This window comes from Urocampus carinirostris, chromosome 10 (assembly GCF_059441175.1).
Source record: "Urocampus carinirostris isolate Australia breed hairy pipefish chromosome 10, RoL_Ucar_1.0, whole genome shotgun sequence".
In the NCBI taxonomy this organism is placed as follows: domain Eukaryota; kingdom Metazoa; phylum Chordata; class Actinopteri; order Syngnathiformes; family Syngnathidae; genus Urocampus; species Urocampus carinirostris.
Genome location: NC_142358.1, coordinates 24,392,428 through 24,407,292, shown reverse-complemented (window position 1 = coordinate 24,407,292; position 14,865 = coordinate 24,392,428). Strand labels below are relative to the sequence as shown.

Genomic DNA, 14,865 nt, shown 5'->3' with positions numbered 1-14,865 from the left:
TACTTTATTCATCCCGAAGGGAAATTCACTCTTCCAGCAGTATCCTTGAGTTCAAAAATAAAATAATAAATTAAAGATATAGAATACAAAAATACCCAATAGAACGTTTTGCTATTTAAATAGTGCTACGGAAAATACACACTGAAATATAAATAGGGTAATATGCAAATGTGGGGGTGGGGTTTACTGTGGCCTTTTACTCCCCCGGGTGGAGTTGAAGAGCCTCATGGCATGAGGAAGAAATGATCTCCTCAGTAGCAGTGCCAATACATTTTTTTTTTCAAATTTATCGTTACTCCTGATAGTTGTCGGTACCAGTAAAAGCTGCCATATAGTGAACATTTTCACAGTCAGGATTACCCACAATATTATATTGTGGTATATTTTGTGCAGTTTTAAGGAAATACATAACTAGATTACTATGTTTTCCTTGGGTTTTTTGTGGGATTGTAAGTGGTATTGGTATTTCGTATCAATACCACCGACAGTGGTGCTCTTATGACCCAAATGTCTAAGGGATCCGTTAACCATGAACTGTGATTGGTGACTACTGAAATGTCGGTGGTTGTTTTTGTAATATATTATTTCGCCCTTCGTAACTGTACTACAATATTAAAAATACGACATGAGTTACTCAAGATACGAGAAATTTAAGATGTATTTCGAGATTTTTTTTACCTGACATATGTAAGAAAATCTTTGGTACGAACATTTCTAGATGCTACTACCAGAGATTGCTTGAGACTGTCAGCATTTGCTCGTCCAAGTTAGCCCCTATGTTTCCTACCATACAGACCTGATCCCACAGTCTTGTGTTGTGTTACTATTATTATTTTTTAGATATCATCGCTACCAATTCCGTCAGATCCTAGCGTTCAATTCTGATTTGAATGTGTTTTGAGCGATCAACATTTTTTTAAACTTTTGAACTTGGATGCTTTTGGGAGGCCAGGAACGGATTAATAGGTTTTCAGTCATTTCTTATCGGGAAAATTCTCTCGAGATATGCGAAATTCTAGATACAAGCACAATCCGGGAACAAATTAATCCATGTCTTGCTGTTGTTAGCTGAAGCTCACTCACAAAGTAAAAATCATTGCTATTCCGTCTTGAGTGACTTGAGCCCCCGGTTTGAACTTCTTCTATTCTGCTTCCAGGAGACGGTCTGGACACGGGAGTGGCCTCCCCCAGCACAGGCGATGACGACGAGTCTGACAGAGAGAGGAGAAACAACAAGAAACGAGGCATTTTCCCCAAAGTGGCCACAAACATCATGAGAGCGTGGCTTTTTCAGCATCTGACGGTGAGACACACTCAGATAATTGTTTCCTAAGATATTTATCGTCAATTCCAGATAACACCTGATTAAAAGCCGCAAGTTTAAGAACAAAACTCAATGTTTTCTTTGTATGAGCCACGCCGGATTTAAAGAAGCAGACTTAAACAGCCATTAAAACGAGCCATTCTTACATTTAAATCCCGGCACACAACGGGCGCACAACCGACGCCAACCACAAGGGGAATTTTGCGTCTTTAGCCTTGGTCTGCAGAATGGCCACCGTGCCTTGCCCCTGTACACCTGACGTCATTTTCAGCTATACTGTTTTCAGTTCTGCTCCGAGTTGTTTTCGCATTGTGTTTTTAGATCATGAAACCATTGTAGATGGTGATTAAAAATACAAGCACATATTTACTACTGCACCAAAAGTAAACGGTGATGAAGGGTGCGTCGCGTGAAATGTGAGCCCAATATTTCCAGACGACAAGGCCAGGGCAACCATACGTAGAGAATAGTGCCAGTTAGTAACACAGACATGGACGTCCTCTTTTTGTGTTGTCGTTGGTGGTTGCCGCAGTAATGGACCAAATTACATTTACTTGTCATCGTTTCTCGAGGATTAAAGGAAACTTCAACAACGTGACTTTGACGCTGATAGTACGGAAGGAGAAATGTTGCATTTTTGTTTCGCTGCTGTTGAATTTGATGTAATAAATAAGGACTTGATTTGTGGGTGAAAAAGATTAAATATTGCAAGTATGTTGAAAAAAATTGAATAAATGTCACGGTTCCTTATTGCCCTCACTTGGGGCCACCCATTTGGCGTCAGTTGCTGCTCGTTTAGTGATTGACTTCCTTCCTATTTAAACTCAGTGCTCTCATTCACTCTTGGTCAGTCCGTCAATGAACCTCTGCACTTGCAAGACTTGTATTTTGACTCTGTCTGGTATCCTGCTCGTGTATCTAGTATCCGGTATTGATCCCGCCTGTCTCGTCTTGTCTGGTATCTTGCTCCAGTCTCCAGTATCCGGTATTGATCCCGTCTGTCTTGTCCTGTCCGGTATCTTACTCCAGTATCTGGTATCGATCCCGTCTGTCCCGTCCTGTCCAGTATCATGCTCGTGTATCCAGTATCCGGTATCGATTCCTTCTGTCCTGCCTTGTCTGGTATCTTGCTTCAGTCTCCAGTATCCTGTATCGATTCCACTTGTCCTGCCCTGTCCGGTATCTTGCTCCAGTGTCCGGTATCGATCTTGTCTGACCCGCCCTGTCCAGTATCTTGCTGTTGTATCCAGTATCCGGTATCGATCCAGTCTGTCCGGTATCTTGCTCCAGTATCCGGTATCGATCCAATCGGTCCTGTCCTGTCCAGTATCATGCTCGTGTATCCAGGATCCGGTATCTATTCCGTCTGTCCTGCTTTGTCCGGTACCTTGCTCCAGTCTCCAGTATCCGGTATCGATCCCGTCTGTCCTGTCCTGTCTGGTATCTTGCTCGTTTATCCAGTATCCGGTATCGATTCCATTTGTCCTGCCCTGTCCGGTATCTTGCTCATGTATCCAGTATCCGGTATTGATTCCGTCTGTCCTGCCCTGTCCGGTACCTTGCTCCAGTGTCCGGTATCGATTCCGTCTGACCCGCCCTGTCCAGTATCTTGCTGTTGTATCCAGTATCCAGTGTCCGGTATTGATCCTGTCTGACGCGCCCTTTCCAGTATCTTGCTGTTGTATCCAGTATCCGGTATCGATCCGGTCCGTCCGGTATCTTGCTCCAGTATCCGGTATCGATCCCGTCTATCCCATCCTGTCCAGTATCATGCTCGTGTATCCAGTATTCAGTATCGATTCCGTCTGTCCTGCCTTGTCCGGTACCTTGCTCCAGTCTCCAGTATCCGGTATCGATCCCGTCTGTCCTGTCCTGCCTGGTATCTTGCTCGTTTATCCAGTATCCGGTATTGATTCCGTTTGTCCTGCCCTTTCCGGTATCTTGCTCGTGTATCCAGTATCCGGTATTGGTTCCGTCTGACCTGCCCTGTCCGGTATCTTGCTCCAGTGTCCGGTATTGATCCTGTCTGACCCGCCCTGTCAAGTATCTTGCTGTTGTATCCAGTATCCAGTATCGATCCAGTCCGTCCGGTATCTTGCTCCAGTATCGGGTATCAATCCCGTCCTGTCTGGTATCTACTCGTGTATCCGGTATCTGGTATCGATCCCGTCTATCCTGTCTGGTTTCAATCTCGTCTACCTCTGGCTTCCTGTTTTCCCGTGCCAAATCACTGGCGTTTGTGCTCATGCGCATGACTGCCCCATTCTCGTAATATAAAGCTTGTGTGAAAACGTTACGCGTCTGGGTCCTCCGTCTGTTCGGGTTCTGACAATAAAGTACGGTTGAACCTCCTGTTTTCCTGTGTATTATATGAACAATGTTGGCAAAAACATTGATTCATTTCTCTCGGAGGGGGTCATAAATGTGTTCGGACGTCGCCGCGGTGTTTAGTATTTAGAGCGCATAGGCTGTGGAAATATGCATCTCGCTGTTTCTTTCTGTACTGCCACGGAAAAAAACAAGAATAAGATGAGCCGTATTTAAAACCGCAATGTTGAAAATGGCTTGTACTCCGGAATTTATGGTAGTTAACACAGACACTTTCATGCCAGGGATTGAAATATGAGAGAGCGTATCAGGAAGGTCGGTTAAATTAAATGGAGACTCGGAGATGAAGTGATTATATGAATATGCTTGCAACTGTATAATTGCGGAAGTGAAATAAATGGGGTGAGTAATTTTCACCAAGGTTGTTAGATTGGTAATTAGTGACTAAATGAGGCAGGTCAAATGTTGCTTCCCTCCAATTGTGCCACTGTGCTGAGTGTGTGTGTGTAATCTTGTGTGCAGAGTGTTTTTTTTCTTCATCTGGTTGAAAATAAGAGTGCTGATGTGAATTCTGATGGCAAGTCATTGGTAATTACCATGAGATTTCCCATAGTAATCTTTATTCTGAAAAGGAATTCAAACCAGAAACCATGTATGCCACATCGCTTCCTGCTTTGGAGAAAGTGAAACTGACTCACAACCAGTCTTGGGCGCGTTACTGTAAACGGTGGCGTTTCTACACTAAAATACATGGTGGGCGAGACCCCCTCCAAGCAAACCCACCAAAAATTGCCAAGACAGATATTTAACACGAATAAAAGAGATGTTAAGCGCTCGTCTTGGGATCAAGGGATCCCAGTTCGAATCCCGGCTCGTCCGTGTTACATGTCGAAGTGTCCTTGGGTAAGACACTGAACCCCTAATACCCCCAATAAGCAGGTTAGCGCCTTACATGGCTGCAAGGCCGCTATTGGGAAATGTGAAGCACATTGTAAAGCGCTTTGGGAAGTCATTGACTTGAAAAGCGCTATATAAATGCAGATCATTTCATTTCATTTCATTTCATAGATATATTGTCGATTGCATAAACGCTTAAATGAAAAAATATGAATACACTATTTACATCAAAGTGTCAAAAATTAATCAAAAATGCTTCAATAGTACCGTAAATTCCGGACTATGGAGCGCACCTGATTATAAGCCGCACCAACCACATTTTAAGAGGATAGCCACTTTTGTACTTACATAAGCCACACCTGTATATAAGCCGCATGCTCCCACATCAAAACATGTAACATAATCATAAAATTTACCCAAACCCTACTTTGAGTCCCGCGATTTTAATTTTTTTTTTTTTTTTTTTGTGGTTTGAACAAATTTATTGACACTAAAAACAGAAAACAATCATGACAATCTTAACAGCAATTAAGCACATTCACAATATTATATTCCAATATTACGTTTTTAACAGCAAACACAAAGTGAGGTTTGAACAAACCTTCTCGAAAATCTTATTAGCAATCAAGCATATTCACAATTTAATTATATAACATCTTTGTTAGTGTCAATAGATCCGTCCAGGCCAAAGTCGATTGTCCTCGGTCTGAACAAATCCACCGACACCAACAGCAGCAAAACAAACACGACAATCTCAACAGCCATCAAGCATATTCACAATTTTTTATATCTGACAATATGACGTGACGATATGACGTTTTAACATTTTTTCCTGACATTTTCAACATCAATTAAACAATTTCAGAGTTATTTTCTTTTAACAGTAGTTAACCAGCGTGTAAAAGGCAATACTATTGTGCAAGGGCGTAGCTCTGCCATCCCACCCTCCCAAGCAGCATTCTTCCAGTCCTCTGTGTGGGTCCTCTCCCTTCTGCGTGGGTCCTCTCCCTTCTGGGTTCCACAACCCAGGCCGTTGCTGCCGGGACTCCCACAGTGTAGCTCCGGCTCCCCCCTCCCAGTGGGTGCAGACGAGTCTTCTTTATGGCTGCGTCCTAGGCCTGCCGCTCGCAGATTGTATGGTATCTGCAGCCATTTGGAGCACAGCCATGACTATAAAGTACGCAGTTCAAAAACCACAGCCGGCCAAATAACGGAAAATGATACCGGTACTTAACATTGGTTGCAGACCTGCAGAGTCCGGGTCCCGTTAAAAGTAATCCAAGGAAAAAAAGTGTATATTTCCAAAGGTAAGGGTGGGAAAAAATATATCCACTATTGTCTGCCGTGTCCACAAACACTCACCTTTACCGGTCCCCACTTCCCATCATCCCCCGCGTCTGTTACGCTTCTTCTTTGTAATTGGTCAGTGCAAGACTAATCAGAATAAGTGTCCAAAATAAATACAAACAAATACATTACAAAAATATACAGTTGCAAATACATATTATACATGGTTACACATATTTACAAAGAAAGACAGTACAGTAATATTATAACTTTCATCCCAAACCGTGCCTGTGAAGGGTAGCAAAACGCTACTAGCAACACGCTTGCAACATAATGCTCCGGCCTGTTAAAAAAAACACACTATACTTGGAGAAACCACGGTAAACCGTCCTCATCTTCCTCCTTATAATTGACGTCATCAAAGTCGTCTTCCCTAGTATGGACAAGCGACTTTGTCATATAGACGACGTCCCACGCTCCCTTATTCAAAAACACGCAATAGCTCTGTTTCCTTCTTTATCGGACTGCTCGATTGCGTATAGCTTGTAAGCTGCGTCATGTGCCTTGAACTCGAGCGCCGCTGGCAGCTGTTAGAAAAATTACATAAATTGCCCGCGTCACTGAATAAGCCGCAGTGTTGAAAGTTTGGGAAAAAAGTAGCGGCTTATAGTCCGGAATTTACGGTAAATACAAATTCACTATATACATAAAAATGGCAACTATCAAAACATGCTTAAATAATAAATACAAATACACTACATAGATAAAAATGGCAAATATTCATTGCAGATTGTGAAGCCAACAATCATAAAAAATAATACAATTTACTTATATTCTTATTCTTAAAATAACTCAGGGCAGCACGGTGTGCGTGTGCGGCACAGTTCTAAGGTCTTGGGAACCTCCTGAGTGGGTTCAAATCCAGCTACCAGACTTCCTGTGCGGAGTTTGTATGTTCTCCCCGTGCTTGCGTAGGTTTCCTCCGGGCACTCCGGTTTCCTCCCATGCATTTTATTGCAAGACATGCATTTCAGGTGGATTGGCCGGTCCAAATTGTCCCTAGGTGCGAATGAGCGAGTGAGTTGTCTGTCCCTGTATGCCCTGCAATTGGCTGGCAACCAGTTCAGGGTGTCCCCTGCCCACTGCCCAATGATTGCATGGATGGGCTCCAGCAGCCCCGCGACCCTGCTGAGGATAAGCGGTGCAGCTAATGAAATGAGATGAGATGAAATAACTCATAGACCGCCTACAACAAATATTGAAGTCACTGGCATTAACTCAATGACTGTCTATGACAAAATTAGTTGTAATAATAATAATAATGCATTATATTTAAAAGCGCCTTTCAAGCCACCCAAGGACACTGTACAGACAATGAAAAAATACAATGTAAAAAATTGTAAGCGAAATATTAAATAAAAACAAGACATAAAATCATTAAAAGAATAAAAAAGCCGACTAGTGCAGTAACGCACCATGTAGCAACAACAGTAGAGTTACTATGTTTTACTAAAATCGCGTTAAAGCACTGGTTTTTAAGAAAAGCAATTGTGTTTTAGGAACCAACACTGCTCACAACTGTAGCGACAGAAAGAAATCTGTCTGATGTTTGTTTTATAACTATCATCCCTGTGTGTCCCCTTTCAGCACCCGTACCCATCCGAGGAGCAGAAGAAACAGCTGTCACAAGACACGGGTTTGACCATCCTACAGGTCAACAACTGGTCAGTGTATTGTCAATCAATAATGCTGCTAAAGCACTTAGGTTTATCAATAATTACTCGGTCTAATCTAAATATACCAACTAAGTGTCATCTCTCAAACACAGGCTGCAACATTGATGCCATAAACTGTAGAGCCAGTTTAGTCTGCTTTTTTTCTTTTAGATTTTTAAAGCACAGCTTTGGGGATTTTGTTGGATATAAATGGGAATTAAATAAAAGTCAGCCGTTTTATGAGACTGCAATGAATCCTAAAAATAAAGCCCATTTAAAAGGGAGGTGAAACGTCCTACTAAGCATTTCCTTACGGGAGCTGTGGCGCAGTAAAATCGACTCACTCCAAGTTCATAAATCCGAATGGCAAATCAATATCCAATATTCAAATTATTTACAGCACCTATACTTTCTATTAAGCTTTTAAAGAGCTCTTCTAATTGTATTTAGCTTTTTTTTTTTAAAGGGACAGTGTAGATTATTTTACCATTATACGTCATTGTATTGTGTAGGGAAATTCATTGCTACAAAGCTTAAGGAAGTGTACTGGACAAAACGCATGATTTTACTTTCCATTTCCGTTGCCCAGCTTTTTGAGGTTTTAGGGTAACCGTAACAGCAAGATGGCGGGCAATTATGTCAGTTCCCTGTAGGGAGGGTCACGATATGTTAAATAATTACAAATTTCTCAGCCTACCAGTATTTTAAAGAATGCAGGTTTATATGATAGTTCATGTATTTTCTCTTAATATTAAGACCAATACTGTTTTTTTTTAATGAATATGGTTGTTTTTTACTCCTAGGAGGCGCTGAATAAAAATAATAAAAATAATACTGGGGTTTCAAATTCGCAGCCCGTAACCCACGGGATGACAGTTTGAGGACCCCGCCTTAATATGAAAGTTTAAGTGCAACCCACCTGAATTTTTCAATTTGTTATAACTGATTAATTTATTTTAATATTAACTTTTAATTTTTAGATTTTATTTTGTGTAGAAAATGTTAGAAAATGTATTAAATAACGGTGGAATATTTCTATCAGAGCAATATTTTTACCTGATTTGGCCAAACCTCACCCAGAATTTAGCTCTGGCGGCCCCCATGTAAATAACAGAGTTCCTAAGGCTGCTTGAAATCCTTGAAATTGCTTAAAGTTTAGTGTTGTTATTTCAAGGATTGAAAAGTACTTGAATTCGGGGAAATATGCTTGTAAATACTTAAAATTGTTGCCATGTTTCTCAACAAGTCTGCTTCAAATGACGCCGACACTTGTCTCTTGGGCTTTGCAATTGCATTTCTTCTTCACTTGTGATTACTTGCTGCTAGCATTAGTTTGTACGACATTGTCCTATAAAGCTTCATCGCCCCCTATGGGTTGCACTCAAGAAGACACTTACACCTAAACAGGGCACTATGAAATTTGTATTTCTGCAAGGATAACGTAAAAATTATGGGCATTTATTATGGGGCATGAAAAAAATTAAAGTGGGGTGGATTGCAATGGAAAGAATTTCCTGCAACGGAAAATGTAAGCCAAATATAACATTTTTACCCAACGCCTATATGGGGAGATATTTGTGTCCAGAACAAATATATTTTTGTTTTACTCTATCCCAAAACCATGTCTTGATAAATGCATATGCAATATTAAAACAATTGCAGGTACAGTATATTTGTGGCCCCACAAAATTCACACTGATTTTTTTATTTTATGGTACTGGAGAAATTGGAAAATTTGCTTTTTTTTTTAAAAGAACTTGGATTTGCTCATGAAAAAGGTATACCAACCGTGAAATTAAGTTTGATACCCTTCTTCAAAGGTTTGTTTTCAAAAAGGCAGAATACAAACAAAATCAACGCTATTTTTTATTTAATGCATCCTGTTTACCACAAAACCTTGCACGTTAAAGATGGTGCTGGCCCACTTTCATGCTTGTCCTTCTATGTAGATCAATCAATTATCACAAGGCGATCAATACGGGCCCCGTCCTAATGTTGATTTACGCTCCCGACTGGAAGGGTGAAGTGGTTGTAAAAAGGAAAAGGTTAACAGTCTCTCGGTCAGCCTTTTTTCTCCATTAAGGGTCCTCTGCCCCCCTTTTCCACTATCACCCCTTTCAATCTCTCTGGCACTCTTGTTACAGGTTCATCAACGCCAGAAGAAGAATCGTTCAGCCCATGATTGACCAATCCAATCGCTCAGGTTAGTCTTTTTCAAGTCAGGCCATTGTTTATAAAACATATTGGCTGTGTACTGAGCTTGTCACTTAACAGGTCAGGGTGGTCCCTACAGTCCTGAGGGAGCCGCGCTTGGGGGTTACGGGCTTGACGGACAAGCCCACCTGGGGCTCCGAGCAGCAGGTATACTACAGCTCTCTTTGACACAGCAAATGCACTTTATGTTTGAAATATTCCTTTGTTATGAATTACCATAATTTCCAGTGTAGACCCAAAACCCACAACATACGTATTATCATATTATGCGCCTTATATATGGACACAATTGGAAATCATTTTTATGAAATTATTAATCAGTTAATAAATGTTATCACTGACACACTTGCATATCAATGGTGGCAATGGGGATCAAACTAGATAGCAATGATAAAACTGCATCCTATCCACCATTCCATCAACATAGATAATTCTTCACAATTGTATAACATTAAATGAAAAAAGATTAAAACTCTAACTGCAGTGAGGAGAGCAAAAGATTCCACCCATTAGACCACCAGGGATACAGCCATCTTATCTCATCATCACACTATTTTTAGTCAGGGTACCAGATATGTTACAGGACAGATCATGTTGTTTTACTTTATCTCTGCTAAAACGTAGAAGTGTAAGTGACAGCCCTCTTAAATATGTGCAGCTTTGCGTTTAATTGCATATTTCAGAACAACAGAATTACTTCCAACAATGCTTTCTTCGTCATTCAGTTCATAATGTCGAGCGCTTCTTAAAGACTTTGCGAGTCGGCAGTACCAGGGACCAGTTTAATGTCGGACATTATTCTCGCCGCCCTGCCCAATGATAAAATCAACAATTTGGTATCGTGACTAAAAATAGTGTGATAATGAGATGAGAACTAATATCTTTTTATGTGTTGTCTATATCCAGAGTGATTTATGTAGAAAATATCAAAGAACAGGGACTCAAAGTAACCAAACCCTACTATTATTGTAATTTTTTTTGTGAAGCCTTTCAAGAAAAAAAATGGAAAAAGAAAAAAAAAAAAGGCAAGAAACAAGGAAAAATACTAAAAAAAAAAACTAAGGCGCACGGCCATTTACAGCTCGCAGACAATATTCATAGATGCTCGCAGCATATACTTGAAATACTTGCTCCTAAAAAATGTAGTTTATTTATATACTTTTTATTTATTTTTCTAAAAACGTTTATTTTGTCAAATGACAGAGTAACACAATTTTAAAGCTTTTTTAGCTTCAGTGATTGGAAATTTTCAGTTAGCGCCCGGATTAAAGTTTTTAAAAATTGCACTTAAGTCTCTGCAGAAGTTTAATACATTAGATAATAGAATATCTAACATGGAATGTCTCAAATACATGTAAACACGTTCGTCAAGAAAAAAAAAAAAAAAAAGGTCGGAAACCTTTGGCACATGAGCCAGAAATTACTTTTTTTTACAAGTACTAATTGCTCGAAGATAAAATGCTACTTTTGCAAATTTCCTCTGTAGCGTTCCAATTCCGAGAAGCCTAAGGTCGAGTTTGGTGCATGCATGACCGAAGCGATGCCTAAAACACAAGCTATTTGGTCTCACATACATGTTACCCCAATAGACCCGGTTTTGGCTTGAGAATCAATTATGTGGAAGCTCATTAAATAATTTATGTTCACTGTTGAGACTCTTTGCGATAAAAACCCACAGAAAAACTGCAATTACTCACGAACGCTAGCCAAGCACACAGAATAATTTGATTGAGTGTGCGGTAGCGGTGGGCAGAGATATGCACACAGCACTCTTCTCTCTCTCTGACACACGCCCACACTGAAGTAAAATACCCCCATAAACTTTTCGTTTGCAGTTTTTGGTGACATTTTTACTAAAGAACTGCTTGCACCCTACTTTGAAACCATCATTTACGAAAAAAATGAAAGTCAAAATGAGCCTCAAAGATCTCAAGCCACTGTGAGAGGGAAACAAGTTTATAATGGTATATTTGTTGACATGGGATGCAGGCTATGCCTCATTATTATTTAATCAATTTTATCAAATCATCAAACATCACACTGAAAAATAAAATGCACTGAGAAATTAGCTTTCGTCTGGAGAGCGGGTTTGGCGGTTTTGCTAAATTTCGTCTTAAAATATACGGTGTGGTTCTTTCTCATAAAAGAAAAATCCAAATATTTCTCTTTTATGGCTCTTGGTTGCTGTGACTTTATCCTTGTTTAGGTGTATTACAATCTAAAAGCACTCTTGCGCACATTCTCTGAACCAGTTTATGGTCTCACATTAGTGTTAGAGTAACCCCTTGCGTGAGTGGGGGCCCAAGACAGTATAAGACGAGGCACTATCTTACATGAAACAAATGTCTCCCACGTCATGCTAAAAAAGGCTCCACAGCTGTCTATTCAATCTTTCTACCATCCAGTAAATAGTTAAACAAGAACATGCAGCCCCTTTGTTCTTATTCCTAGTATAGCAAACTTTTAAGATGAAAGAACCAGGCTTAGGTTCAGTCCAAACCTTAGAACACCCCTGATTTCTGCCCTCCAATTGTGAAATATCCACCATCTCCTATATCTCTCCTGCAGGTCTTCAAGGGATGCCATCTCTGCAAGGAGAGTACCCTGGTGCTCTGCTGTCCCAAGCAGCCTACCCAACCCACCCAGGGCCTTCTCTCCACCCGTACCCGGGCCCACACCCGCACACCGCTATGCTGCTTCACCCGCCGCCACATGCGCACACCTCAGAGCCCCTCCTTACACAAGGACTGGACATTCATGCACACTAGCTCTGTCTGGGCAAGCGTGAGTGTGATGAGTCCTACACACTATTTAAAGACAGCAAGACAAGATTGCTCCAAGAGTTTACATTTCCTACCAAAAGACGATGACCTCAATGTAGCTTACACACACACACACGCACACACTGGTTTAAGCCATACCTCTTTCCAAGTAGAAGTGCTTCCTACACTCCCATCATCTCCACCGTGTCTTGTGGATGAGACCAATGCTTTAACCTTCATTCCCACCACGCCTGCTGATAGACCACTGAAAGAGATGATACTGTATACGATAGTGGTCGGCAACCACCGAGACGCAGACCGGTACCGGGCCGAGTGGAGGAAAATAATTGCCTTATTTTTTGCCATGACCGTATTTCTTTTTCACAAATACAAATGTTTTTTTTTTCAACGAAATAAACTCAAAAGTTTAGAGGGAGTATCATAGTATGGTCATACAGTGATATATCACCATAAATGAGAAGCGATGGATCAGTCGATAAATATTGTTGACCCTATTTGCTCAGCATTGGACGCAACAGGTATGGAACCCGGATCGCGGCATTAAAAGTGTTGAGTCCTAACCACTAGGCCACTCAAGTTATCTTAAAATCACACCTTTTTTGCTCTCGGTGTTCACGGTTCAGGGATCCCTTAACCCCCTGGGTCATTGGGGCACCATTTCCCGCGGTCGTTCTCGGGCAAGTACAGCCTGGTGGCGCCCGTTCCTCTCCATGCTATTTTTTGGGGTAGGGGTTTGCTCTCTAAAATTAAACAGATTGTACTGGTTTCCATGGTTAACAGTAGCAGGAGAAGCATCCTGATCTGACTCAGATTTGTCATAACAGTCTTTTATCTTATTTTTATCTTTAAAGACACTATTACATGTTGACATGTCTAATTGTGTTGCATAGAATGTTTCACAGTGTTGATATCACTGACCATAAGGACAATTTAGTACAATACAGGACCTTTATCATCAGCTCGCCGTTGTTTTTCGGTGTAAAGCGTCATCACGCTTCTCAGAGTCAAGCCGAAACCCTGGCATTGACGAGCAGCGATGTGTGCCACGAATAAAAATAGTATGACGATGAGATAACATCAAATGCCTTTTCCTATGTCATTTAGATCCCTAGTGGTCTGGTGATTTCACAGTGGATCTGGGCTTATTATATTGTTATTGTTATTATTGTTGTTGTGATTGTTGGGCTTGGCCGCAAAAATATATTCAGACATTGAAACGAAAGAGAGAAAAGGTTGCCGACCACTGATATAGGAGACACACGATCAATATTCATCAGAACACTTTTTAAAAAGAACGGTATCACCAAATGGGACTTGATCCTATGACCATGCCTTGTTCAAGCTCTGTCTTCCTGCAAGTGGCCGCCTGAAAAAATAAACAGAGTCACTTACATCTTTCTCCCACATCTTATTTAATTCCGATTTGAGTTTGTACTTATTATTCTATTTTTGTATTTATGTGAGCCACTCACGGTAGTTGCAGTTTGACGAAAGCTTGTTCAAAATCCTAGTGCTCTTCCTCAGCATGAAGCTAAACACGATGAATGACTTCCAGTCTGCCTCGCTCGCATAACACTGACCTCCTTAATATGCCAACTGGTGTCCGTTGCACACACACACAACATGTACACACACGCAGACAGACACACAAACACAAAGACATGCACAAAAAAACAGACAAGCTCTTCAAGCATTTGCATACACTTTTGTGCGTTGCAGCAATGAGACGGGAGTCGCAGCCAAAGGACTTGTAACATTCTGCTCCCTTTTGAATCTCTTCTGCTCGAATTGTATTGAAATATTTCTGAATGAATGATATGGTCAAGAATTAAAATGTTTTTGTACAAAAGTGAATGGGTAATCTGTGCAGAAATAAAGACAGTGAAAGAAAGAGAAAATACATAAACACTACTCAATACATTGAGGGGTTCCACTAATATGTGCAAAAAACCAAACTACATTTGTACAACAATAAAATCATGACGAAATCACTAAGTTTGAATAAACACAACTTTGCATATAGCAACAAAGCCGTCATTAATATTTTCTTATTGAGATTATTGTTCCTGAGTTTAAAGGAGCTGTATGGAATTTGAAACGTTTTAATTTGCGGCTGCCACCTCTGGCTTGTGTCATCATTGCAGCCTCTGTCGAGCTCGTTCATGATGCACGTGCAAGTATGTGTATGTTGACTGATTTGAGACTGATAAAAAAGTAAAACAAAACTGGGACATTGGACAGGGATACCAGAAAACCCAAATTGTCCCTTACAAGGAAATTTGTGAATGTTATTGTAATATTATATTATTGTAATTGC

General features: G+C 40.7%; 1 protein-coding gene across 1 annotated transcript in view; it reads left to right on the top strand.

Moving 5' to 3' along the window:
* The window catches only part of meis3 (myeloid ecotropic viral integration site 3), a 40,314-nt gene extending 25,814 nt beyond the window's left edge, over positions 1 to 14,500 (top strand). Inside the window, exons 9-13 of the mRNA XM_088345883.1 lie at positions 1,158 to 1,303; positions 7,484 to 7,560; positions 9,696 to 9,754; positions 9,826 to 9,912; positions 12,334 to 14,500. Coding sequence (XP_088202009.1) covers positions 1,158 to 1,303; positions 7,484 to 7,560; positions 9,696 to 9,754; positions 9,826 to 9,912; positions 12,334 to 12,533 — 569 coding nt within the window. The 3' untranslated portion in view covers positions 12,534 to 14,500. The remainder of the gene's footprint in view (positions 1 to 1,157; positions 1,304 to 7,483; positions 7,561 to 9,695; positions 9,755 to 9,825; positions 9,913 to 12,333) is intronic.
* Positions 14,501 to 14,865: the final 365 nt, after the last annotated feature.